The sequence below is a fragment of the Trematomus bernacchii genome, unplaced genomic scaffold (assembly GCF_902827165.1).
Source record: "Trematomus bernacchii unplaced genomic scaffold, fTreBer1.1, whole genome shotgun sequence".
Taxonomy (NCBI): Eukaryota; Metazoa; Chordata; class Actinopteri; order Perciformes; family Nototheniidae; genus Trematomus; species Trematomus bernacchii.
Window position 1 is genome coordinate 24,900,740 of NW_022987739.1, and position 27,797 is coordinate 24,928,536.

Sequence of the window (27,797 nt, forward strand, 5' to 3'; positions counted from 1 at the left end):
GGAGAGAGCATTCAGAGTCACACATCAAACACTACAAATACAGCAGCTGGAGAAGTGATTAACTGACTATAGATACAAGCAATGCATAAAAGTGAACAATTTAAATATGTTAGACAATTACAATTAGGAATTAATTTCTCCTCAGTAATAACTGTAATCTGTCTGATGGACTCACTGTGAGAGGCTGACTGCATGGACTCAGCCAGGCTGACACTGGATGGCGTCTTCGGGGGGGAGGTGTGCTCGGTGCAGGGTTCAGTTTGGAGCTGTCCTCGGCCCGCCCCAATGCTGACGGAGCACTGAGAGACAGAGTCCTCGCACTCTCTGATTGGCTCACTGGATTCTGCAACTGTGTCACAGGCAGCGCCCACACTGATGGACCTCCTGTCTTCACTCTGCAGGGGGACAGTTACAGTCAAAATAAGTCATTTCATGTAAACATGTTTCATCTACTGTGCATTAATCTTCACCAGAGGACATCAAACAATCGTGCACAGAAATGAGCTAAGAAGCTATTTGTCATCCGTACGATGATATGCAGACATTCTCATTTATCCATATCACTGTGACCTATCTGACCTCACTGGTTGCCGGAGCCTCTGCTTCAGTCTCCAGAATCACTTCCTCCACCTGTGGCCCCTCACTGCAGGGCTGGGGGGGCTGGGGGGGGCCTGCGGTGCTCTCAGACAGCCTCTTGGTGGCGTGGATCCTCTGAGGGTGCAGCCTGCTCAGGGACATGTAGTAGAAACTGTCCTGCTCTCCGTTCAACACGTAGCCGGAGAAAGATATTCTGCGGAACTCCTGCAGAACACACCGTCTCAATACATCATACTAACACATAAATACTGAGGACTCATTTCCTGTCCCATAAAAAAAGGGAGCACATTTGCTTCAAGTACTATATTTTTATTTAGAAATTAAAGGACAAAATATGCAGGTTAAACTCAATTGTAAGTACAATAGAGAATTACTGTCATTTTTTAATGTTTTTTTTATTTTTATTGACCATATTTAAACATTTAAGTACTATACAATTTGCTGTTATTATTTCGAAATAAATGCACAAAACATTGCCCAGTAATTTCTTTTTCATGCTGTTCTCAAAACTGTAGATTTTGTGTATTGTTCCCAACAGAAAGAAAGGAATTATTTGTATTCTATTTATTTTTTTACTTAGGCACTGGAATTCTCCAATGTGAAATATCTTTGCAGGAAGAATTTAAATAATCTAAATATCAAATGGAAAAACAGCAAAGTATGACCATTTGGAATTTCCTATTAATTAAAAAACTGTATTTGTAAATAAAAATGAAATTCAAAGCTTGACCCTCTTACTAAAATCTTGTTAAATGTAGTCATTAAAGTATTATTTGATAATATACAGTATAGTAGTAGTAGTAGTAGTAAACATATTATTGAAAAGAACCTCACTATGATCAGCAAACCGAAAACAAAAGGAGGAACTGTGCCTCGTGTTGAAATGCGAATATTCCTGGAGTTCTTTGTTTGTGTGTGTTTGTGCGTGTGTGTCCTTGCCTCTTTGAATTTCTCCAGAGACAGCTCTGGCCCGAAGACAAACTGCAGCGGGACGTCTTCACATCGACAGTGCGTCCGCCCGCTGGAGCGCAGGACATGCTCGGCCACTTTCTGCAGCGTGGCCGAGCTGATGACCCGAGAGTGACGCAGAGCAGAGACGATCTCATCCTCCAGCAGCCAGCGGATCTGAAACACACACACAGCCAAACAGGACACACACATCACTGTTGTGTACGTGAGGAAAGAGCAAAAGTATGGGCCCTGTAGTTTTCAGTGAAAAAGTCACATAACATTAAAGCTATATAGAAAAACAGAGACTTCTATCTCAACAAAAAAAATGCTGAATATACAATACAAATATTTGTATAAAGCAGAAAACAAAACCAAAGATTAAAAAGAAAAAATGCTGAATTATCAATAGAATATTCATATAAAATATATATACATGGTAAAAGATATAATGGTCATTATGCATTTAATGCCCTTGTTCAAAAGGACAAAAACACATTTTTGTCTAAAGTGAAGCTTAAAATTGAGCTTGAAGAATGCGATATGTAAACTCACCTCGTCCATGGTGGACAGAATGGCTAACTTGTGAGGAAGTGGGAGTTTGCATAATGGATCACCAGAGACCCTGATGGAAGAAAGAAGGATATGAGAAAATGTTTTTCTATTATTCAGATTGGTATTGTCTGGATGTGTTGAACACACTCACCCGTCAGCAGCAGCTCCCCTCAGACTGTCCAGCCCTGCCATCAGCCCCTCATCAGAGCGGTAGGAGGAGGGCTGCCCTGGTGAGCGATTCAGGGACACACTGCTCTCTGAGGTGTACCTGCGTACAGAGACATAGTGTCGTCATCATGTCGACATTTCTGGCTCTGGCTCTGAATTAAGATTTTTTTCGCATCAGGACTCATTTATGGCTTTTGAAAGCAACTTGAATGAGCAAAGCAGCACTGACAGGATTTACCTTACTATGGTTATTTAGTTTCCACATTACAGTACAAAATTGAATCATCAGGATAAAGATATTTCATCAGTTACAGAAGAAACTATATCAATCAAATAGAAAGTGAACATGGGCCCAGAATGAAACCATGTGGAATACCTTATACAATTTGCACCAACTCAGATGTATTTCCAATGCAATACCATCAAATAGTATACAAGTCTTTTTTTAAATAAATGTGTGATCATCTGTTACAAATGTATTTGAAACATCATCAAAAAGAGCAGCAGTGTTTTTCTGATCTTTGTCCTTTTGTGTTTTGGTTGTGTGAAATGATACTGGAAACAATGTAAAGATGTATTACTGTAGAGATCCAACTGATGCAAACTGTGCAAACTGTAATATAATACTATGTTACATTTGCTGAAATGAATGATGATTCACTAGAGATTCTGTGTAGTACGATCATTTAATCTTCTGCAAACCTGCTGAAATGGAAATACTTGGACTCACCTGTTGTGATGGAAATCAGCCATGACTTCAATCTCCAGAGGTAGTGTCAGGACGAAAATATCTAAAGTGACTGAGAGCTCATTTAAATCCACAGACTGTAAGGCCTCTGCGTTTTCCAGGCAGGAAATAATCTCACCTGCAATCACAAAACTCAAATTAGCAATATTATCATTGGTCTTACTTCCCCATTGGATGTGTGACTAAGCCACATTTCAATATAACTAAACAGAAATAGTGTCATCTTTTGCGTTCACATTGTGCGTCTGGTACCCACCGAGGCAGGTGGGCAGTGTTTGCATGGGCATGGAGCCGTGGGAGCTCTTCATGTTGACTGAACAGGTGACGTGAACAAAGAGCGGGGGCATGTCCAGCTCGGGCCCGTCGGCCTCCAGCAGGGAGTCCCCCTCCAGGATGCTGAAGGAGTCTGCGTCCTGGTTCACAGTGTTGGAGTCGGACTGGGAGTGCTCGTCCCCCTCTGCCCGGGACCCTGAGGCTCGAGGCTCCTCGTACTCCACCACCAAGTCTGTGTCGCTCTCCGTCATGATGCCCGAGAAGTTCTCTGGACACACATTTTTTATTTTTTTATTATTATTGACTCGGTTTGTCTCTACCTTCACAAAATAAATAAATGATTCTTTACAGGCAGTATGAGTGAAAACAAAAAAAGAAGCTTATCGTATGCCTACATCTGAAAATGTTTTGTCAAAACACAAAACAAAAATAAGGCTCACAACATTTGTCAAAGAGCTAATTAGAGCTAAAAGTAAGTGAATGATCCTCACCGTCCTCAGTGGCTTGTTCAGCCTCTGACAGCAGCTCCTCACTGAGCCTCCTCCCTGTGTCTCCTTCCTCTGAGTCCTCCTGAGGAGACAAGCAGTCTGCTCAACATGCAGCTCACACATCAGCAGCAGACAGCTTTCACTACATATCTTTGTATTACATTCTATATATATATATATATATAAAATAGTCTTATGTATAGATATACTTATGTATAATATTGTATGTTATTCTGTACAAACTCACACTCTACTTCACTGCATTTAAATGTGTCTATAATCTAATCTAAGTTTATTATTTTGATTATTTGTGTTTGTTTTTCCTTTCAATTTATATAATCTCTGATATTAATTTTTAGATGCAGTGATAATGAGGTACTCTGAGGTATAGATGTATATCTTTCTATGTTCATTTGTATATAAACTGACTGTTGTATTTTGATATTGTGTATTTTATATGTTTATTTATTTATTTAAAATATAATTTATTCTTAGATTATTCTTTGATACAAAAACAATCATAAATATATAATTCCTCCTTTTGTAAGATTTTTTAAGTTTTTCAACTTCATTATCTCCAACATTCATTTTGTAATCAGTGTGAAAGAGATATGATGAGCGAATTAGCACAAGGACACTAATTACAATGGCAAAGCACGACCAGGTCAACTCACCTCTTTCTTGCATGAAGGCGGGCAGTAGAAGAAGTAGTGTGGGTTGGAGGGCACCGTTTTGAAATACTGGCTCACGACCCCCATGAATTTATCCTGTCGAATGATTAAATTCAAACATTGGTTTCACCGTGTTAGCTTTGCATCTCCTGTAGTTACTGATTATTCAGAGGAATAACCAGATGTACTTTAAAATGAATACATAATGACCAGAAATATATATCTTTAGATTGTACCTGTATGATTCTGTGCAGATCAGGATACACTTCACACCCGGGCTGTGTGTGCAGCAGACTCAGAGGGAATAGTGGGATACTGGCTGTTGTGGACTCATGCAGAATCGACGGAGAGGACTTCCCTCTAGATTCAGCTTCACTGGCATCCTCTATTTCAATACTATCGCCAAAAGCATGAACATTAAACAATATCAAATGTGTTATCTCATAGGAAACTGGCTGTAGACATGAAGCCTCGCTGTATTAAAAGCATTTACAGTGAAGTTGAAGTTGTAAAAGTTAAGCAGTTCTACATGAATATACATTGTGTTACCTGGATGAGGAGACCAAGGCTGGCCTGTCCTCTGCTCGCTCCTCCTCCTCCACCTCTCCGATGGTAAAGGTGGCAGCGGGGCTTCTGGCAGGTTTTGGGGTCCCGCCCCCATGCTCCCTGAACACCCGGATGTGTCCACAGAGGGTCTGCAGGAAGGCAGTGACGTCGATCTCCTGCAGGGACTCCTCACAGTAGTCCATGGCCATCAGCAGGTCCTGGGAGCTGATGCTGTAGGCCTGCTGCAGGCTGCGGTACACACCTGAGGAACAGCCACTGTTATTTGCATTAAAAACACATTGTGCACGCACTTTATTCATTGAAGAAACTCTGTTCCGTACATTACTCTTGTGATTGCAAACATACAGTACACTACTGAACAAAATCTTTAGACCGGGGAAAAATTACAAGAATTTGCATTTTGCACTGGTGGATTGTAACCAGTAGAGCTTCAAAATGCAAAAAATAAGAAACAGGAGCAAGAGACCAAAATAGAGAGTTGGCAATTTATTGAAAACTGCATTTAAACTCAAACAGGCTGTTCATCTGCCGATCAAATGTTTAAGACCATAGCCTTAAAAATAATAAATGTATTCTCTTGGTTTTTATTATTGAGAAAGATCGATAAGTTGTTATTAACCTGTTAAGACCCGAGCCTGTTTTTCAGGTCTCAGGCTCGAAAATGACATGCCCAGAACAAATGACTATATCTTCACTTCTAAAAGAGGTAAGTTAATAATCTCTTCTCTCAAAGCAATGATACACCTGTGACTTGGATGTAGAATCAATATAGATGTTTTTATTTTTAAAGTAAATTCAGATTGAACATAGTAAAAAATTGTAAATTATAGTTTCCGTCAAAAGAAAACATGACTTACAGTGAAAACCACCCTTGAATGATGGAATAGTAGACTAAAAACTTTAGGAATCCAAACTATAACATATAATAAGTACCCTGTATTTCATTTCAATTCATTTCATTTTTATTTGTCCCGCTCATGGTACGCAAAACCAAATGTACAATAATTGCCAACAAAACATGTCTCTACAAACACCCTTGAGCTAAAAGGAGCAGGGAGAAGAATAAAATCTTATATGACCTGCCCCTTTCTAAAAAGAAAAAGAAAGGGGCAGGTCACTTGTTTTGTATCAAGATTGATGCAAAACAAGTGACAAAAACACTTCTGGGGTCATTTGGGTGGATTTGCCATATCTCTGGAACTCATCGGTGGATTTTGATGATTGACACCACTTTTGAACCGTTAGAGCCAATAGAATCAAGAGGGAGTTCCTAAATCCATCCAAACATTATGAATGAGAGTGATGCGCAGCCAGCAAGCCCAAAACCGGAAGCTGGGTTACAGCTCTCATACACTCTATATGAAAACTCTGTTATTGACATAAATGTTATGATGGATTATCAGTAATCATTTCAAAGTGACACAGAGACATTGGATTAACCTTCAGCAGCGTTTATATGCATTTTAATGCCATTGAACACAACTTTTGATCAGAAAACAGCAAAGGTAAGACGTATTTGCCGTTTTGGCCCCGTAAAGTGGAGTTGTGTGTTGTCTTTGCTTGCCTTCGCTGCCGTGAGTTTTGGTTGCTCAGTGATGATACTTATACCATTGGAATCTGTGGAATCTCAGCTTTCATATGATATCTTGTTTGTGCAGACCCGATGAAGTATAAAAGATCGCTAACGTGAGTTATGTGCTAAGTGCGTTAGCACTCTTTCGCTTAGTGCTAATTCAGACGCTTGGCCGGGGGCTATGGGGCTTAACAGGTTAAGCTACATTTGGGATTTAAAAGTAGATTTTGTATTATCTAAACGTTTTCTTAGATTCAGTATCAAATCATTTAAACATCTTTACCCCATTCTTAGCTTTGAAATGTTTTACATTTGTACAAGTAAATCTCCCTGTACTTGTAATTAGCTAATTGTACAGATGTGTGTATGTCGGTCACCTCTGACGTAGCTCTGGTGGTAGTGCTCCTGCAGCAGGCTGCAGAAGGTGGCCAGCTCTTTGTGTTTGTGAGGCTGGGCCAGGAGCTCGGTCCAGGGGGACGGACTGCTGCGGTCCTGAGACAGAGACCTGCACAGCAAACACACAAGCACATACACAAATACACACACAGTAAATAAACATTCACAGTTAGAAAAGTTATTTGGTACCAACAAGGACGAGAACTTTTCAAATGTTCCATTAGTTGTTTTTCCTCATATTTGTGTAATAAATGTAAAACATTCAAAATACAGACAGTTTTATGCGGACATTTTGCAGAAGCACAGAGAGAGATTTAGCCTCCAGCCCAGAGCTCCACCAAAGTAAGCAGTATCCAAAGAGCTGAGCCGCTGGAGCTCTGCAGCCTGCGTGTAAATCGTTGTATTTGGGAAAAAATAGGACAAAAAGGAGGAAAAACATGAACGCTTGAAAAAAGATCTGGATGACCAAAGTGTTCATATCCATGTAAGAGAAAGGTGTCAAAGTGCTGCAACATGCTCATAACTCTGTGCAGGGAGTGTCAGCCAATCATATTCAATCTCACAATCAAATGAGAAGCCATAATTGGTTTTATTACACTACACCTCATTTTAATTTAAGAAAGATTTTCTTTATTTGATCTTGAAATTAAAATCATATGGATGAATCAATCTGGTGGATTATGATAATGGTAACATGGATAGCATCGTCCTGGTTTTTATTACATCTCATTTTAAAAACATGATCCCTGTTTTCTCACCAGTGTATGTGGTAAAAAGCAAATTCAATTATAATGTTTTTGCAGACACACAAAAGACACATACTAGTTTAGTTGCCAGCTAATACAGTCTTTTGTGAACCCTAAAATGTTGAGTACCCCAAAGATTTATGTTAGAAATGTATAGTATGAATTATTATTATAGCCCATGTGGACAATACTTTAAAAATGGCTAGGCTGATTTGGGCGATTTGGGGGTGGGTTTGGGGGTATTTGTACTCTTGGTGGGCTGATTCTGATTCATTTTGGGTCTATTTTGAAGTTTTTGTGGATTCTGGATCAATTGGATTAGATCATTTCTTATTTATTTGAAAATAAATTGTCCACAATCGAGGTTATCATTTTGCTCTCTATATCCAATGGTCGCAACACTTCAGTTAGCCCAACGAGAGTACAAATATGGCCACTGTCTGGTTAAAACTGCCATTTTTTATCCTGATAATGTCAGAAATGCAGTAAAAAACCTCAATAACCCCCAAAACCACACCATAAAATTGTCCATATCGGTCAAGCCATCTTTATCTGTTGTCCCCATAGGCTATCATGCTATTTCATCCTAATTAACGCAACTTGTGCTAATTGTGTAAATTGCCCAACATGTGCAAGTTAGCATCCGGCAGTAGAGTGTGTGTGGTGTGTGTGTGTGTGTGTGTGTGTGTGTGTGTGTGTGTGTGTGTGTGTGTGTGTGTGTGTGTGTGTGTGTGTGTGTGTGTGTGTGTGTGTGTGTGTGTGTGTGTGTGTGTGTGTGTGTGTGTGTGTGTGTGTGTGTGTGTGTGTGTGTGTGTGTGTGTGTGTGTGTGAAGAGGAAGCGCAGACAGGCCTAGGAGGGAGAGATGGCTGTGGAGCCTCCAGTATTAGAGAAGCAACATTTTCCCACGCTACAGGAGACAAGTGCGTCCAATGAAAGCTGAGCCCCTCAGCAGAGACGGGAGGGGGGGCAGAGACAAATAATCAACTACCTGGACTTTGTCTGCTGAAACATCTCCCAGGACTCTGCATCTTGAGCTCTATTCTCACGTGTGAAGATAATCAGAGACACACATGTTAGCAACCGGACTGCAACGCCCTTCTGATGACATTAAAGGGTCAATTATGTTCAACATTGGTGGGGAAAGATATGTTATGCTTATAAAAACGTATGGCACTCAACAAACAATTATCTGAAGTCTGGGATAACAGCATGTTGACTACATGTAAAACAAAGCAGTCAGACAGGTTGGAACCAAGCACATTTTTGTCTAGATGATCGAAACCGACCCAACCTGCGACGGATCCAGTTTCAACCGTTGGATAAGTGAACAAATCAGTTTTTTCCTGCGCCAAAATCGGACAATTTTAAACCAATGTACTAACTAATTTACTGTTTGCTGTGGCTCAGGGACTAAGTGGAGGTCAACCAATCGGAGGGTCTATGGTTCGATCCCCAGCCCCTGCAGTCAACATGTCAAGTATTGTTGGTCAAGATACTTAACCCCAAATTGCCCAAGTTGTTATGTTTATGGTATTGAAATGTATGAATAAAAGCATCAGAAAAAATGACATGTGAAAACTAAAATGTCACACACATATAGTACAAAGAGTTTGATAAACTCCTCTCACACACACCAACACACCAACTTGGGTCGTGGAGGTCAGATCTGACCATTCTGCTGCTTTACCCACAATCCTCACTGCTGCTGCCTTCAAACAGCAGCTCCTCTCTAAGACTATATCAACACTTCAAATAATCTACAAACACATTCTCTTCTCCACATAGGCTCAACTACGACTATTTCTAGATCAGAAATGACTCTACCTTGGTTAGTACAACTATATTATTAATGATATATATATTAAGAAGTATTGTCAAGACTACAATAGAAAAAGTAATTACATTTACCACATGGTAATTTTGCAATATTGCCACATTCTCACTGCAAACATAAACTCATTGTCTTACTTGCAATTCAGGAATTATCTGATAGTCAGTTTTTCTGTTTGGAAAGTTAACCTCACATATGATCAGACTATGCATTCAAAATCAAAATCTATCACCCAGATTAGCACTGTAATTCCTTTAAAACTTCTCACAGAGGTACCAGTTGCTTTCTATATGTGGCCCCTGCCCCACAGTACCTGAAGAACACGTCCCTGGGCTGGCGGCTGGTGCTGGGCTGCACCAGCTGCTCCTTCAGGTGCTCCAGGGAACAGTTGTAGACGTACACTGGACATCTTAACTGGGTGCAGTCACTGGTGCTCTGCTGGGACACCTGCCGGCTGAAGCTGATGTGGAAGTCTGCCGTCTGGGGTTCAGAGAACTGGACGCCTTCTTTCTCTGCACGATCTGGAAAAGGAGAAAAATGACATATTATCCCCAAATCGTTCAGCCCTACACGTTGTTTGTTAAATATATGTGGTAACAATTAACTCAATGTAGTAATAGTATACACATTGTAATGTAATATATTATTACATGGCTTAGTTGAATACTCGATTCTGATTGGTCAATTTAGAACACGTGACACGTTGTTAATCCAGAACAGACAGACCGCTGTCAAGGACTTATTGACCGTTGTTAAGGACGCTCACATCTGCACAAACAAGTCCGGTCGATTGAACTGTATACAGTTTGGCCGAAAAGCAAACTGCATGCAGTTTGCTTTTCTAACTGACAAGACAAGAGCGACAAGAAAACAGCGGAGAAGTAACTGGCAGAAACCCTCCTTTTTACGCAGCGGTCCAGACATAGACATCAAACGGCGACACATATTCAGTTGCCAGTTACTTTGGCATTAGGGCAGGGATATCTAGATACTTTCCAAGGTTTGACATAATGAATTGTGCTACTTTTAAAGCAAGCAACGATGTTTTCAAATCTGTAATCAAAAAGCTCCGCCTTCCTGCCGTTGCGTTGCTACGTTTTTTTTTTCAAACGGTAACAACGGACTATTTTCCTTAGCGGATGCATGTCAATTTAAATCAATACATACAACTATTTTTTAAATCAATAAAATCATTTTCTAAATCCATAAAAGCATTTCAATTAATAGTGGGAGTCATATCGTTACTTTGTTGAGAATGTGGCCATGTAATAAGCGGGATAATGTGCAGCGACTTGGTCATTATGGGGAAAAGAGCACCTTCATGCAGATCTAGATCCCTCCGCTTCGCGCCGGGCTCCTGATCAGCCTGTCGGTGTTCTTTTCCCCATAATGACCGCGTCGCTGCACATTATCCCTTACGTAGTAAACATATAATATAATCTCAAGTACTGTATTTAAAGTACAACCTGTAGGTACTTGTTGTTTACTGTAGTTGAGTATTTAATTTTATGTCAATGTTTACTTCTACTCAACTACATTTTGTAAGCCAATATTGTCATTTTTACTTTTTATAAGACTACTGATGAATTTGGATTATGATGGATTGTGATACTTGAAAGTATAGAATTAATTGAAGTTATCTCCACTGAAATAATTATGAACATATTAATGCATCACTCATTTTAATCCAGTAATATAATAAATACAAATATTCCCGATAATGGCACCTGCAAGGGGAATACTTTCGCAAGGGCACTGTAAACTCTTTCAAATTAATTGCTCCAGTTTCCTGTTTGTTTTTTTAGATAGATATCCACAAATGTATACAATTATTACGATTTAGTGGACACTACACTTCAACTGGAGTATGAGACCTACCTGAGCCTGGGGTCCCCGTCCCCGACACTCTGCTGTCCCAGCTGTCCTGGTGCAAGTTCAGGGCCTCTGGGGGCCCAGCCTGGTCCTCAGACCCTGGTGAGAACACAGGGGACCTGGAGGTGAAGAGCCCGCTGCTAGAGCTCCTGGGCAGTCTACCAGGCAGACTGAGGCCGGACTCGCTGGTGGAGCCGGACAGGGAGTCGGCCTGGGATTTGCTGCTGGGAGTCAGAGTGTCGTCCTCCTGCATGCTGACGCTGCCCTGAGGCTCCAGCCCGGACGCCATCAACATCAGAACATCTGCAGAAAACACACAGTATTCACATTTCACTTTTTCCTATGAAGAACGTGTTTAAAATAGTGGTGACATTATTCAAAAGTAAAGAAAATTACTAGTTTTGACTTGTATTTTGGAGGGGCAAATACACATGCTACAAAGGGCTTATCTCTGTGCAGCGATCATATTGCGTGCTCTATCTGTTCCTACAGAGGTGACCCCTGTCCGCTATCTCCCACTGCTGTAAAACTCCCCAAAACTGGCTAGCGCACGCTTCAGCAAAATGCCTTTTCCCCTTTTTTCACGATTTCTAAAGCGAATTAGTTCAGAACATTTGTCATGGATTTAGGTGTGCTGTAACACGGAGGTAGGGATGGTTCTACCTGATCTCCAGTAACTGCAATACATGTATCTTTTGCTCATTCCTTAGCTTAGCTTTTCCTTTTCACTGCCATGCAAGTCGTGGTTAAATCCACACTGGAGTTACAGAAGGCAATTAGGGTCAAACTTGGTGATGTGATTCATTTACGTAAAAAATATTACACGTGTAAAGGTTTCCAGATTAATCGTGACTAGATTGAATTGCCTTTGCACTTTGAATTGTGCTATATAAATAAACTTGCCTTGCTTTACCAGCCCTTGTTTAAAACCTATGAAGGACATTATAGTAAACAAAATGCAAAGTGTACCTGTGTATGAAGCAGGGAGGAAGGTGAGGATGATCTGCTGAGAGCTGATGTACTTGGCATAGCACCTCCACTGAGGGGTGGAGCAGCTCCTCTCCCCCAGAGACGGCTCTTCGTCCACCAGGTCTGCGTTACTGAAACTCTGCAACAGACACAGGTTTACAATAGAACTCATTAATAGAGTGGAGCGTTGTCACAGCCCCCGCTGCAGATATGAGCAGAGAAATCAAAACGGTCTTATATAAGAGACAGGCCTCTATTTATAATTCCCATTGCTTTATTGGTATATTTGATCAGATTTTAGCTTGAAAACTAAACTCTGTTTTCTGATGTCCCCAATATTTTACTATAGATGAACACTTAAGGCTTGATAGTGAACACATGCAGCATAACCAACCTTTCCACAACAACCCAGTGTTTCACAAAACCCTCCGACTGCTCAAATTCAATTATATATATCTTGAGGTGTCTGGTAAGGACAGATATTTTTTTAACATGATATAAGACAAAAATATCCCGCACAGTTTCCTGCTCAGGTAACTGTGTTTAGTTTTTCCATCACATGTTATTCATATGAATGTGACATATGGTCGGTGTATGAAAACAGCTGCATCACCTGTAAAGTGCTGGTGGAGCCCATCCCCTCTTTGCTGCTGCCGGTGTTGTGGAATGACGTCATGGTGTCCTGTCTGTCTGGAGGCTTCACAAACTCCTCTGACAAAACAGAAAACATAAGAGCAGACATTAGAAGAGACAGTGGCCCCTGCTGCAATCGACTAACAAAATGACAAATAAAAAGGGACATGCCATAACCTAAAAGCCCTGTTGTTCTTTCACAGGCAATCAGTACTTTGCCCTCTGGTGCCAGAAGAACCTCCTCCAGCTCAACACAGAGAAACCAAGGAGCTGGTGGTGGGCTAGAGGAGGTGCAAACTTGGACAGTGGACATCCAAGGACCAGACATTGAGGTTGTGGGATCTTAAGCACCTGGCTGAACAATAAACTAGCCAGATAATTATATTGCACTTTATATGAAAGGAGGGACAGAGCAGACTATCTGCTGAGGAGACTGAGGTCTTTTGGAGTGTGGGGGCCCACCTTTCTTGACTCTGTGGTGGCTGTCAGTTACCACATTCCCTGGTAGACCACCACACACAGACCAACACTTTTGTGCAATATATACATTTATTTGCAATAAAAGTTCTATAAATCTTACTATTCAATACTGTTATTACTGGCTGCTACTTCTCTACTTGAGTTTATATGTTCACTTACTTTTATAATGCTGCTATGTGCTTGCCTCTTTAATTAATATTTGATTGTACTCTTTTAGTTGTCTTATCTGCACCGTCCCCTTTGCTGTAACAACCTAGATGTCCCTGCTGTGGGGCGATACATTATTTCTGATTCTGAGACAGAGACACGCACTGACCTTTAATCACAGGTAAGGAGAAAGGAGGAACATGGCCTTCACGCTCTCGCTGGAAGATGTGCTGCATGAAGGTGAAGTGGTCGCTGTCAGCGAGCGGGATCTCTCTGTCGCTCAGCTCGTGCTCCAGGCTGCTGTGGAACAGACTGAGCAGCAGCTCGTTGGGCAGACAGGGGGCGCTGTGGCTCTGCTCCTCCGTCTCCACTGCTGCACACACAAAGACAGCAAAGGAAATACTAAGGTATTGCCTGGTATTGTTCCTTTTCTATTCGAAATACCTTCAGAAAACGATGTACTTATTGATGGATGTTACTCTTACTGTTGACGTACTGTGTAGAGCATCGTACCTGTACTGAAGGTGAGGAAGAAGATCTCCACCTGCTGGCATTTTGGGAGCAGCTGAATGAGGTCGAACTGGAAAGGAACCATGTGGATGCTTTCCTCTGAGGCCAGGGCATCACCTACACACACACACACACACACACACACACACACACACACACACACACACACACACACACACACACACACACACACACACACACACACAACACACACACCACACACACACACACACACACACACACACACACACACACACCACACACACACACACACACACACACACACACACACACACCACACACACACACACACACTTTAATTACAGCTGTTAATAAAACAATTCCTACATGGATGCTTTACATTAAAAGTCTTTAAGACCTAAATCTCTATTTTCCGGTAGTTTGACACATTCATAGGAAAACCAGCAATTTAGAATTGATTGGAACTACATTCTTCTTAATATGTATGTTTTCATAAAGTTAATTAAATACTGTGTGTCTTTTGTTCAATGTGAATACTACTTTTACTTCAGCATAGGATCTGAGTATTTCCTCCACCTCTGTTTGAGAAATGACAGTGGGTCAAGTGTTCATTTTCAAAGCAGGAGATGTAATCTTTCTACATTGCACGGTGTTATCTTACCCATCACATCCTTGAGAGGAGCAGCCAGTGAGCAGACCTGATCCTTATTCTGACACAGCTGGCACAAATACTCAAAGGTCATCATGGTGGACATACAGGCCAGATCCCTTGGGTAGATCTGGAAGAAAAAACACGAGGTCATTTTTATACATTACCTTAAATAACCTTACAAACAGATATCCATACATAGATGTATACTTAGGGCTCCAGGTACCCATGGAGGAAGCACTGAGTTTGCATTATCATATGTTGTCCCTTTCATACGTTAGTTTGAAAAACTTTTTCTAAGTTGCTAGATTTTTTTTCTAGGATAATCTTAAAGAGATTCAGACCCCCATGCCCCCCACCTCAGCTCTATCTCATAGTGAATAAGTAAGTGTGTGTGAATAAGTAAGTGTGTATGAAAAAGCTGTACACACTGCTTGAGGGATCTCCTGGTACTTGAGTTCCTGGAAGTGGCGATGGGGGTCCATGCAGTTCATCACGATGCCGCTCTGAGGCTCCACCCAGCACTCCGTCACCAGGTGCAGCTCTGTGTCCATGTCAACCGCCTCCACCTCTGTGTCGTTGTCTTCATCAGTGGAGAAGCTGGAAAGACAAAAGACAACAAGCTGCCACTAATTCATGTAGTAGCATCAGTGTCAATTCCAACATATGCAGAACATACATCTGAGTTAACACCTTTAGTAGCAGTAGTAGTGGTAATATTAGAGGGTGAAAAACAGGCAGTATGAGAAAAATAAAGTCCTTTTTGAACATTTAAGCATAGAGACATGCACAGTAGAGGCACACATACAAATATCAGTCTGAAAATAAGCATAATAGGGCTCCTTTAAAATAAGGCGTTCTGTAAGATGGTTTCTGGCAGTCGTACCTGTCCTTAGTAGATGTAGAGTGAGGTGGAAACATGATGTACTGAACAATACAAGAGTGACTCTCTCTGTCCGTGTCCCCTGAAATACCCTAAGAACAGACATTTCATTCAATTTAAACAAATTGAAAACTCTAGAATTTCGTGTTGCTAGAGATTGTGTTTCCTGCTGTTCTATACCTTCATCGGCAGCTCGATCACCATGTTCACGATGCCCTCTCCGCTGGCAGCAAAGTGGAAGCCTTCTGAAATGCGGATCCTGTCAGAGACATCAATTAATTATAATTAAAAGCACTAATGATCTATGTAACCTTGCAAACAAGAACATAAATCTCTCCTGGAAATGTTTTGCTCAGAATCTGTTTAACTGTCTGTTGCAATGTGTTATTGAATGTATAGAACACACACACAACAAGAATAACAAGGTGAGGTGTGTGAACTCACTCTGAGAGCATGGTGAGGATGTGAGCGACCGCCTGCATGGCCACGGCCGCTCCCTGGCTGCTCTGCACCGCCCACACCCAGCGCTGGTGCAGGAAGTAACGGGACAGAGAGGCCAGGGTGGAGGAGGCCGTCCGGTTGGCTGCCATGCTCAGAGGGACGGAGCTGTTGGAGGGCTGAGGAAAGTTCTCCATGTTGAAAATGAACGGAGTCCGGAAGTCCAACGGGAGCTTCTCGTACCTGCAGAGCAGTTTCTTTCATTTTAAAGTGTTCATTTCACATAGAGGATAACCTGAGAGGTCGTTAGTCTCTTTACACATCACAGTCGGACTCATTTGTAGTCGACCCCAGTTGTAACCAATACTTTTTATTAAGATATTCTAACATTGCAAGATGAAAGAGAGTTTTACTATCAAATAAATCAAAGGGGCAGTACTAAGATGAGGACATATACTAGCACCATTTATATTTCACCATATTGCAACATTTATCTGAATTTAAACATGCTTTTTAATATACTCCCCCTTATTATCACTATGGTTTTGTATATGAATTTAATATATTTACATTTTTAAGTGGCATAATTATTGGGCTGATTTTTGTAATTATTATCATTTATTTATATAGCTTATATAGATATTACTTATTTTGTTTGAATATTTTATTAGTTTTTTGTCATTATTATTATTATTTGTATTATTAATGAATGTATATATTTAATTATGTATACATTTTGCTTTCATTTGCCTAACAAAAGTATGCTTTTGGGTTCAACTTTAAAGCATACAATGAGGCATGTTTCCTTGCTTTGTTTCGCTTATACTCCCAGGAAATAAATGAGTTATGTGTTTTAATAAAAAACTTGTCTATGAACAAACCAAGTCATGACACTTGCTTCCATGTCCTGCAGTTCTGCTGCCCTGCTACCATGCACTGACCTGATGAGCAGCTTCTCCAGAGGCTTGTTGAGCACCACCACACAGGGCCGGTCCGACAGAGCAGGTTTGGGGGCGGGGATGGAGGGAGACTTGGATGGTGATGGGTTACCAACAATCTTCCTCTTGGTCTTGGGTGTGGCCTCTTTGTTCTGAACGCGATGAGGGAAGCGGAGTTTGAGGATTTGCTGCCGCAGCTCATCTACAATCTGATGGAAAAGTGTCAGAACAGGTGAGTGCAGGTGTTTAAAAACAGGAAACAGATTATGACAGTTAGGGGGCAGAAAACCTAAATCAGTGCTGCCGTCATTTTAAGGTACATTGCTGTCGCCACAGTAAGGAATATTTATTTTTAGTGGAAGAGAAATTATCATTTTTAAAACACAAAAATCATGTTAAAATCCATATATTGTGAGAAATTATTAATTTATTGAGTAAGTAGCCATGTAATAAATCAAATCAAATCAAACTTTATATGTATAGCCCAATATCACAAAACACGTTTGTCTCAGTGGGCTTTACAGATAGAAAACAAACTACATTGTATATGATGGAGTTACAGCTAAAGGAGAAGACGAGATAGTGGGTGGAATACAAATAAAAACAAAATAAAATAAGATACAAAAAAAGACAATAAAAAGACATAAAACATTGAAATGAATTACCATAAAGATTAAATAAAATGAATACCATAAAATGCCAGCTCTAACTGAAGGCTTTGTTAAAAATGTAGGTCTTCAACGCACTCTTAAAGGTTTGGACACTCTCTACCTCTCTGATTAAAACAGGAAGTTGGTTCCAGGACTCCTGTTTTGCGAACTCTGGGCATAATAAGCATCCCTTTCATGTCTACTGTTGAATTACTGTATTATATTCAAATATCCTCTTAATAAGACAATATGCTGTCTGTGAGGCAAATTCAATCAAAACAAAAGGCAAAATGCTACCCAATACATCACTAATAGTAAAACAACAACACAGAGTGGAACCAGGCACCAAACAATGAACATAATCATGTGATCTCCTGCACATTCAATGTACCTTGTTTCTAACGTGCGCTGGTGTGCCGATGGGGAAGCCCAGACGCAGCACCATGCAGGGCGTCTTGGAAATGAGCCGGACCAGGTAGAAGGAGGTGGGGGGCTGCTCCGACGAACTGTGGACACAATTCATCTTTGGTTTTTTCCATGAACTGAACAATTTTTAACAAAGTTGGTATGACATGAGATCCTCACTTGAAACACAACCGTTATGGCTTGTAACAGCTTTTAAGTGCATTATACACTCGCAATACCTTGGCATTGTACGCACTTTGGCAAAAGAGTTTGTATTTCCTTCAGAGATTACTGGATTTATGATTTGTAAAAGCCTAAAGAGAAGAAATGACTAGATAGTAGGGATGCCAGCGATTATTCGATTTTTCGAATATTCGTTACAGTCTCCATAATCGAAAATTATTTTTAAAATTCGATTTTATTTATATATTTTTTTATTATTATTTATGTGTTTCTTTTTTTTCCTGGCTTAGTTTCAACCAAAATATAGACTAATGCTAATAATAGTAATAGTATTAATAATTGTAAATGGCCATTGGTCACACCACCAGTTTGTTTTACTGTAAACTTGGAGGAAGCCGCAGAGTGCAGACTGCTGCTGCCTGCTGCAGCCTGCTACACACCGACCCCGCCCCCCCCCCCTTCTCCGTCTCACGTGCGATTGATTTATTGGCGATATACAGAACAGTGAGAACAACACAACTAAAGAGGAACAAAGCGGCACGTTCAAAGAAGATTTCCTCGTGGAACTACTTCGAACTGACAAGTGCAAACGAAGTAAAATGCAAGCTCTGCGAAAATACTTTTTGTTTTTTCTCTCCCGCGGGGGGGGGGGGGGGGGCGGGTTGGGCGAATAATCGATTAATATTCGCCAGGGCTGTCCGATTTTCGAATTTGATCATGGTCAGTTTCTGGCATCCCTACTAGATAGTGTAAGTAGTACACATGAAAACGGTCTGCTCGTAGTGCTTTCTGCTGTCTCACCTGTATATGAGTTTAACATAGGAGTATCCCTCCACCAGCACGAAGCTGCTCCAGTCCTTCAGCAGGGATGTAAGGGCGGAGTGGGAGATACGACACTGGATGGTGCTGTAACGGCCATTGTTCCCAGCTGTGTGCAGGTGTTTGGGGACAGGCCTGGAGGGACACAATTGTTCATGTAAAAAATAAACAGAACCAAACAAATATGGCAGAAGATATGGCCACACAAGTCACTTCCTTTGCTGTATCTATAACTATAGAATTCTCACATGTCATGTTCAAGGATGATAGCAATGCGATGCATGTGCAGCCATCTCTGCCAGAAGGTGGCATCCATAGAGAGGATGGGCTTCCAGTAGGAGGCAAACTGAGACTGAGAGGAGTCTTTGGATCCACTGTGCTGCAGGGACAGGACCTGAGAGAAGAGGAGCAGACAGAATAAAGGCTGGCTGAGAGGATAGAAAACAGGGGAGGTGGATTAGCAGTGAGGAATATGCAGTGACTATCATGCTTTTAATTACAATAAAACGTTGCTGCTGAAAGGTTGAAGAAGTTGTTTATTTCCTTATTGTCAACAGAGTAAATAAAAAGACCCATTGGTTCTACTGGAGACTGGAGTATTTCAAAGACAGCTCACAAATACATTGTTTACTTTTTGAAAAAATGACTCATTTGCAGTGTTGGATTTAAACACAATTATGCTACTGTACCACTGTAATAACGTTAGCAACTTTAGAAATAATTGTGTCAACCTTGACTTTACCAAATATGTTCTATTCAGAGTCAAATGTGTGCACGTTTAACTGCATAAATCATAAAGTCCATTTCAGTGGCAGATTCTGTGCTATTTTAAACCAGTGTGTAAAGTTCCACTTGCTTTGGCTCCCCCTGGTGGTAGTACCAAAACAATCAGGAGTTTGCATGTACATATTTACACCCCTTTTCTACCGAGGCACGTCATGAGCTGTGGAGCGGTGCAGGAGCAAGCTGTTTGTGTTTGCACCGCAGAGACTCCCCAAAAATGATGGATGTATAAGAACAACAAGAGCACAGTTTGGACGTAGTCCACCATTGTTGTTATTGTGAAAGTAATTCAAACTAGTGTTGCAGCAACATAAACAGTGATGTAATGACCTAGCGCCTATTAGACTTGATTTGTTGTAAAAGCAATTACTGAGTTTGCAATGTGAACCAACAATACCCCAAGCACAAAACTCAGACAAGACACCATTTTAGTGGAAGAGGGGTGAGAGTGGCTTGAAAAGAAGACAAAGTGTGCACAGTACCGGAGTAGTAGAGCCAGGAGGGATGTAGAACAGAGGTACTCCATTTTTTGTGCTTTCAGGAATCATGTAGTTCTCAGGAATTGAGTTAAAAGATTGGAGGTGCACCAACATCTGATCAGTCTGGTTGATGCTAGAAGGACAACACATACAGTTTAAAAATATTTGCTACCAATGCATGATGGTGAAACTGCACAGAATCTCAATTTGTTTTGCATGTTTTTTTCCAGTTGTACCTCTGCAGAGTGTTCCAGAAGCGTCGGATGACAGAGGTGCGGTACGGGCTGGTGATGGGTTTCCTCTGAGTGCAGCTGATGTCATGCAGGATGTCGTAGCTTCCCTCCATTGTCACCTCCACCCTAGTGGTTCTCTTGGCGGGGTCCAGCGGCCAGGAAGCGGATGCCAGGTACTCGATGTGCATGTTGTGTTTCCACAACAATACCAGCTTCACCTCCAGCTGAGTCCCACCTGAAAAACCAGGATGAAGCTCACAATATGCTCCTGGACTTTCCAAATGTCTGAGACGTTTTGCAAAGACAGGCTTACCTTTGGTGAGGTTGATCTCTCTGATGGTGTAGCCCTCTCTCAGGCGCACAGACACCACGCTGATCAGATGGGCATGGACTTCCTTTTCTGTGTGCTTCTTCCTCCTCATCACCAGGGCAGGGTTACCGCTGGCTGACACCAGGTGCTCATTGAACAGTTTGTGTTGGGAAACTACAAAACAGTCAAGCAGCTAGAATGAGTGTTCATTTCTTTAACAAAAACAATAGTTTACTCTAATTTACATTTGGTCTAGAAACCAGTTAATAGAGTCAAAAAAGACAAAACATTGAAAATACCATTATATAAAATTAATTTTCATTCCTATCAGAATGTTTTTGTTAGAAATGAATTTCATATATATATATAAATTAGAATCACTGGGTGTGCAAGTGTTGGTAAAGTTATACATTCTTCCTTCTTGGTTAAAAAATAGGTCATATTTACATTTCTTTTTAAAAGAGACTTATATTTAAATAAAAAATGATGGTAATATTAGATCAATTTTGATTAATGACTTTTGTAATTCATTCATCTACTTTAAAAAATAATGTATGTTTAAATAAATATATTTAATTCCAAATCATTTAAAGTGTTGGTGTTCCCAAGGCTCAATCTTAGGCCTACTGTTGTAAATACATTCCCAACTTCAAATACATTTCCTTTTAGACTTAAATAGGATTTGACAACACAAATTATTTATTTTAGCAATTTGCAGTAATTTGTGTTAAGTGTCTATATATCAGACACATGCACCTGTCTCCAAATTATAATATTGAGTCTGTTACTCATAACCCACAGAAAGACTGAATAGTATTCAGAGCGGCCTCACCACAGAAGTACTCAGAGTTCATCGACTCGGGGGTGTTGAGGAAGGAGTATGTTAGGAAGGCCTTGTGGTAAGTATTCATCTCCTGGCTGTTCAGGTCCAAATCTGGACAGCTGGGCAGGTATGAGCCGAAGGTGGCTAATGAGATGAACTTCATCAGCTCTACGTTGGGGATATAGCCAAAGCTGCAGTCGTAGGAGTATGCACCGCCAACCTAGAAAGGGGCAAACACAATACAAAGATCAGTGAGTTCAGTACAATGTCTCTTTCATCGTGGTTCAAGATCATGTAAACACTTTCTGTGTAACAGTTCTTTACATTGGACTTACATGCACAAAATATTGCTGTTTCAACATATTCCAAAAATGCAAAGAGCATGGAGCAATCTGGTTCTTTTTCTACCTCTGTTTGATGTTTCACTATTGGAGCCGCATTGGTGTTGCCAACTGAGAAAGTTCAAATGAACCCCTAGTCTTACAGTGACAGACAGGTCAAACTCTGCTAGTGGTCAAGCCCACTCATATTACCAGAATCAACCGACTGCTCACAAATCATTCTCACTTCTTCCTGTTAAGTAACTAAAAGCTACTTCAGCTCATCTAGCCTAGCTTGGAGTATATTTTAAAATGTGGAAATAATTCAACACATATTGAGAATCTAAATGGTTACTATTTTACTTGAAGATTTTTAGTGGGACAGTGGTCAAACAAATATAGAAATACCGCTTACACCAGAAGCAATGGAAATAACACTGTCGCATTAACAATTTTGGATTCCATCTGAATCAAAGAAGCTGGATAAGTTAAAAAAAACAGAGCTGAGATCTTGTTTACCTGCACAAAGGAGCAGGCGATGGTTCCACTCCTGAGCTGGTTCAGCAGGGTTTCACACACGGCCACATCAGGAACACTCGTCACTCCATCTGTTATAATGATGATACCTGGAACACACACCTGCATGTTTAATTGCCAATTCTCAATATCTTCTTATCATTATGTGTAATCAAGGTACATCAACTTCCAATTGTGGAGAGATGCTGAGGACTAAAGGAAGTGCAGTGTCGAGTGCGAGTTCCTTAAATGTAAAGGGACATATTAATTAGTAGTTTGATTATTGAGAAACTCAATGTGAACTTAAGACGAACCGACCTGCACTGGAGTTTGGTGGCAGCAGCTGAAGGGCCAGGATGCCTTGGCGTACCATGCTGACCAAACCCATATCAGCCGACACCATGGAAACGCCTTGCTTCCCTTGGGGTTGTTCATACTTGATGTTGCTGGGGAGATCTGAGCTTTGGACCGACTCAACGGACTGAAGGCACAGGAGATATAAATACATTAATGTAGAACTTCATTAAAGAATTAATAACAAACAATATTTGATGTCACACTTATGGTCGCTTTGGTGGAAATGGTGCATAGTAGAGTGAAAATATGACAAAATACTAGATTTTAAAGTAGAGAGCTGAGCATATTTTAAAAGGGGTAGCGTTGAACAGAAGTGTGCAAAATATTCAGAAGGGTGTGCGGGATTCAACCACTTAACAATGTGTTACTATTTAGAGCTGGACTGTGACCTTTCACAATACCCTACTACGTGGCTCTCAACTCACCTACTGAAGACCGAAACCTTTTCAAAACACATCACACACCCATAAAGCTGACTTTCAATACAAATACTCTTTATTTTCTGAAACAGCTGGTCATTGTTGTTTTGTTTTACCTTAATTACTTAGTGTGACAGCATTTTAGAATCGCCAGAATGCCGACACCTCCTCATCTCCACCGCTCCCATGTTTTTTTTTGCGTTGCCATAAGTTATTCTCTCTCCGTTGGTGCGCCGGGCTAATGCTAATGCTAATAATGCTAATGCCACAAATACAATGGCGGCTTCACAAAACTTTTCAGAGTTTTACGGGGCGTGGTTTGCAATTCGCCCAGCCAATAGAAATTGGTACTTTTTTGGTACCACCTCTCTAGCAGGCACTAAAAATGGGGGTAAAAGTTCCCGGCACTAAGTACTCTTTTTGGTGTGAACGCAACATAAGGGGTACTAACGGAACTAAACGGGAAAAGTACGGGGAAAAGTACGGGGAAAAGTACTCCGGTGTGAACGCGCCTTTTTAAAACGTGTGCCTACTTCTTTTTTTTCTTTTTTTATATTATGTAAGTCTAATGTTTTTATTTCAATCTGCACTGTAGCTGTTGTAATGCCTCAAACCTTTTTCACTGCAGGACAAATAAAGGATTTCTGATTCTGATTCACCAACAAAATAGTTTCTTATCTTTATAGGATTAAAAAAAGAAGACATTGTCAAAAGCCTTGAAGAGCACTTGCCTGATCATGCTGCTGATGCAGGACCTCTGCGATGCTGCTCTCCACCGCTCTGAGCTGCTGATAGATGTAATGCAGGAACTCCACCAGGTCTGTTCTGTCCAGCTGACAGCCCTGCACCAACACCTGCAGGGGGGAACAGCCTGTCAGAGGACTGCCAACGAAAAACCAAATACCATACATGACACACCAGTATGGAACAGGATAACACGTAAACTAATCAGTGACCTGATGGGAAGTGAGGCCAATAATGGATGAATATGCCAAGACGGTGATGAAGATCTTCGGCTTGAACAGCTGATCAGTTCCAGGGACTTTGAATGGTTGAGCCAGACCCGCCAGACACCTGGATAAGGCGTGAAAGACCTCATCGAAGATCATCTCTCCTGTGCTGTCATCCTGCACAACAGAGGACAAAACACCATTTCTGAGAAACTGTTTACAAGAGCGCTTTATACTGTAAGTGAATTGCACTCCGAAACTGAGACATGCTAAATGACCAAAGTACAGATTTCTATAAAATGGTGCCCTAACAGAGATGCAAAGATGCAGAGAAGTGAAAGAGAACATATGAATGACTTTGTTCCTCTTTTTTATTTTATTTTGGGGTTTAGAGAGTGAGGTAGAACAAAGCATAACCATGTTTTTGCAGTACTTTAAAATGTCTAGTTTTTTTAATGGATAGTTGTATACAAATATTTTTAAGGAAACATGTTTGAATCCTTCCCATAACCGATGGACGCTGTCTGCCTTATTTCATATATCTCTAGAAATAATGATCAGAGTGTCAACCTATTTGGATCTGATGTTCACAGAGAGGCATGAATGTCAGTCTGGATGGAGACAGTGGACTAAGGGGATGAGCTGCAGCTTTGACAACAAAGTATACAAACTTCAGCTGTAGAATTATAACTCAAGCATAGGATGGCAATTAGTGATCATCATCAGGTGTTCCTTGAGATTTTACTGCACTTTGTGTACACAAGTACTAAAGGTTTGTTCAGTCCATAACTAAATCAGATGTACACATTACAACTTAAACAAAAACAGCCGCTTGAGTGATTTTTGTAATTGAATGCAACCTGAATATTCGCCAGGAGCCAATATAGTACTTCGTTAAAGTTTTATGTCAAATTAGGTTTTTAAAATGTTTCAACTTTCACCGATGCATATAAGCTTTGCAAATTCACAAGTATTCACTTCTTTGCATTGCCTTTGTAAATAATCGTGCTGAAAGAAAGGTGTATTTGTGTTTGGTCTGAACACAAAATAAAACTGACATTATTGTTTTGAGCCTTATCCAATCCAATGTACACAATGGGATGCCAGCACGTCCAGATTACATTGGTTAGTAGCACATTTCAGATACATGTAGCTGGACCCTAAGGCAATGCAGCAGAGGATATGTACTTGAGGGAAACAAATTAAAGGTGGGGTAGGTAAGTTTGAGAAACCAGCTCGAGTGCGCTAGAATTTGAAAATACACAGCCGGAAAAAATCTGCCACTTCCTTACAGAGCCCCTCCTCCAACACACACGAACGCGCACATGACCAATGAGGGCACGAGATAAGTTTGTGCACAGATGGAAGGCTGACAGGCAGGTAGGCCATCCAGTTATTTTAGCCGGGCCGGCTAAAATGATTGGTCGTGCTTTTTACAGTATTACGGCTTCCACAGATGACATTTTTTTATGGATTTTTTGTCAAAGCACTTAAGATATTCATTGCTATCGGGATGTTAAGAGCATTCCATGGAATATAACAAAAAGTGTTTCTTGAGCCGGTTTCTCAAACTTACCTACCCCACCTTTAAGTTTTTATGTACGATATTGTGTAGATACTATCCATACAGAAAGATCTATTCCATCCTGACATAGCAACATTAGAAACAAGATAGAGATATTTCTTGTTGCAAGTTACAACCACTTAACTGAGTCTTACCACGATCCCTGTGGAGGGGCTGAGGTCCAGCTCGATGATGAAGCGGTACCTCCGGGCCAGGAAGGTGGCTCGAGTGGACGGCACCAACATGTGGGGGTACGTGGTGGGGGGGAAATCTGTCTGCCATCCTTTGGGTAAGATACTCAGCAAGTCCAGCTCGTTCTCCGAGTTCAGCTGTAAATGAGTCAAACACAGTATCAGTATCGTATTATTTGAAATATTTAAGAGGATCAGGAATATATGAAACTGTAACAAAAATATTTTTCCACCTTCGGGTCATCTTTTTTTAACTTTGTGCTTTTTGTAGACTTTTTGGTTTATTATATTTTAAGGAATGTATCAAAACAAATTGCAACTGCATTGAATTCGGGGATGCCACAGTACCCCTATAAAGCAGTTTGAAGAGGCCCTATTGTGTTTTTTGGAATATTACCTTTAAGGGGCTTTTCCCTCAACTGCCTAAAATATTACCAAAATAATATACCAGCATCATTAGCCCTTTAACAGTGGCTTCGAAGTAAACAGTAAACACCTTCACATGACTTTGGTCTTTGTGATCAACTCACCAGTTCAGGCTTTGATGCTGGCCAGATAACTTGGTTCAGTTTACCAAGAAACCAGGCCAGACGCACATTCCTGGAGATGCGATACTCCTCCTTCATCAGGAGGTAGATTTGGTCCGCCTCCTCCACCTTCCAGTGACAGACACATAGAACATTGTCAGCATTAGGAGCAGTACAGTAGAGTATGTTTTGCATTATTAGGGTGGGAATTGGCAAGTTCTTTGATACCGACTAAGAATACAGCACTGATTTAGCCTCTGTTATTGCATCAACTAATACATCTTATTAACATTAGTCTTCCTGTAGTAAATCTGATGTAAACTCACATGTTGACATTGACACTGACGTTCAAGTTAAGATTCATACTCAAAACTGAAATGTAACTAAGAACAACTGTGCAAATGCTGTACTTAGGTACAATGTTGAGGTACTTGTACGTCACTTGAGGATTTTCGTGCTATGCTACCTGATACTTTTACTTTACTACATTTTGGAGGTCATTTTTTACTTAATTTAAAAATATTAGTTACTAGCTACTTTGCAGGAATGGACCTCTAAGACTATGAATCAACCAATAAATCAGTATGTATTATTATATGTTAAGCTACATAGCAGTATATCAAGTCCTTTCAATAATCCCTACCTTTACCAAGTGAACATTGACATAAATGCATTCATAATAATCCTAATAGAAAAATTGTATATGTTTTAATCTGATATGGGCAATAGCCTACTAGGAAATGTGTACTTTTTTTGTTTGTACTTGAAGTATATATTGATGCCAATCCTTTTTGTATTTTGTACTTAAGTACACTTTTGAATGGAGGAATTTTACATACAGATAGTATGTTTACAATGTAGTATTAATATGTTTGACTTTATTTCTTACACCTCTTCTCAAACTGAATGCATTTCTTAAATGTTAAAATGCACTACAAAACTGTAGTTACCAAGGCACTGCATGTCTAGGCTGCATTCATCAACACTATGCTGCAGAGCCAGACACACAGGAACTGCTTTTAACTTAAATGTAACTGTTAGCTCGAGACTAACGTGGCTCGTGCTCACTTGCAGCTTGGTTGTTATTGCTAGCTGTCGAGCTAACGTACAGCTAACACTAGTTTCTATACGTCAAGGGGTGTTAGCAAAGCTCTATTTGCTTGGGACTGCTCATACTTAGGCTTTAATTGAAACAGGACTTTGTC

At 40.6% G+C, this 27,797-nt stretch overlaps 1 protein-coding gene across 6 annotated transcripts in view; it reads right to left on the reverse strand.

Annotated features, from left to right (window-relative positions):
• Positions 1-27,797, reverse strand: part of szt2 (SZT2 subunit of KICSTOR complex) — a 95,186-nt gene that overhangs the window by 67,142 nt on the left and 247 nt on the right. For 5 of the 6 annotated variants that reach the window (XM_034146641.1, XM_034146640.1, XM_034146644.1 and 2 more), the window contains exons 2-39: positions 26,596-26,721; positions 26,030-26,203; positions 24,317-24,487; positions 24,092-24,214; positions 22,903-23,065; positions 22,588-22,694; positions 21,758-21,968; positions 20,929-21,099; positions 20,619-20,850; positions 20,386-20,515; positions 19,369-19,514; positions 19,103-19,255; positions 18,105-18,219; positions 17,067-17,272; positions 16,132-16,368; positions 15,868-15,946; positions 15,691-15,779; positions 15,236-15,404; positions 14,817-14,934; positions 14,177-14,290; positions 13,833-14,036; positions 13,017-13,114; positions 12,404-12,542; positions 11,441-11,737; positions 9,876-10,083; positions 8,720-8,767; positions 6,966-7,093; positions 4,998-5,256; positions 4,685-4,844; positions 4,452-4,544; positions 3,781-3,859; positions 3,273-3,557; positions 2,999-3,134; positions 2,252-2,368; positions 2,101-2,170; positions 1,537-1,722; positions 580-801; positions 176-395 (exon numbers count right to left, since the gene is read on the reverse strand). In XM_034146641.1, coding sequence (XP_034002532.1) covers positions 176-395; positions 580-801; positions 1,537-1,722; positions 2,101-2,170; positions 2,252-2,368; positions 2,999-3,134; positions 3,273-3,557; positions 3,781-3,859; positions 4,452-4,544; positions 4,685-4,844; positions 4,998-5,256; positions 6,966-7,093; positions 8,720-8,767; positions 9,876-10,083; positions 11,441-11,737; positions 12,404-12,542; positions 13,017-13,114; positions 13,833-14,036; positions 14,177-14,290; positions 14,817-14,934; positions 15,236-15,404; positions 15,691-15,779; positions 15,868-15,946; positions 16,132-16,368; positions 17,067-17,272; positions 18,105-18,219; positions 19,103-19,255; positions 19,369-19,514; positions 20,386-20,515; positions 20,619-20,850; positions 20,929-21,099; positions 21,758-21,968; positions 22,588-22,694; positions 22,903-23,065; positions 24,092-24,214; positions 24,317-24,487; positions 26,030-26,203; positions 26,596-26,721 — 5,983 coding nt within the window. The remainder of the gene's footprint in view (positions 1-175; positions 396-579; positions 802-1,536; positions 1,723-2,100; positions 2,171-2,251; positions 2,369-2,998; positions 3,135-3,272; positions 3,558-3,780; positions 3,860-4,451; positions 4,545-4,684; positions 4,845-4,997; positions 5,257-6,965; positions 7,094-8,719; positions 8,768-9,875; positions 10,084-11,440; positions 11,738-12,403; positions 12,543-13,016; positions 13,115-13,832; positions 14,037-14,176; positions 14,291-14,816; positions 14,935-15,235; positions 15,405-15,690; positions 15,780-15,867; positions 15,947-16,131; positions 16,369-17,066; positions 17,273-18,104; positions 18,220-19,102; positions 19,256-19,368; positions 19,515-20,385; positions 20,516-20,618; positions 20,851-20,928; positions 21,100-21,757; positions 21,969-22,587; positions 22,695-22,902; positions 23,066-24,091; positions 24,215-24,316; positions 24,488-26,029; positions 26,204-26,595; positions 26,722-27,797) is intronic. The other variant, XM_034146642.1, reaches the window with a different exon arrangement.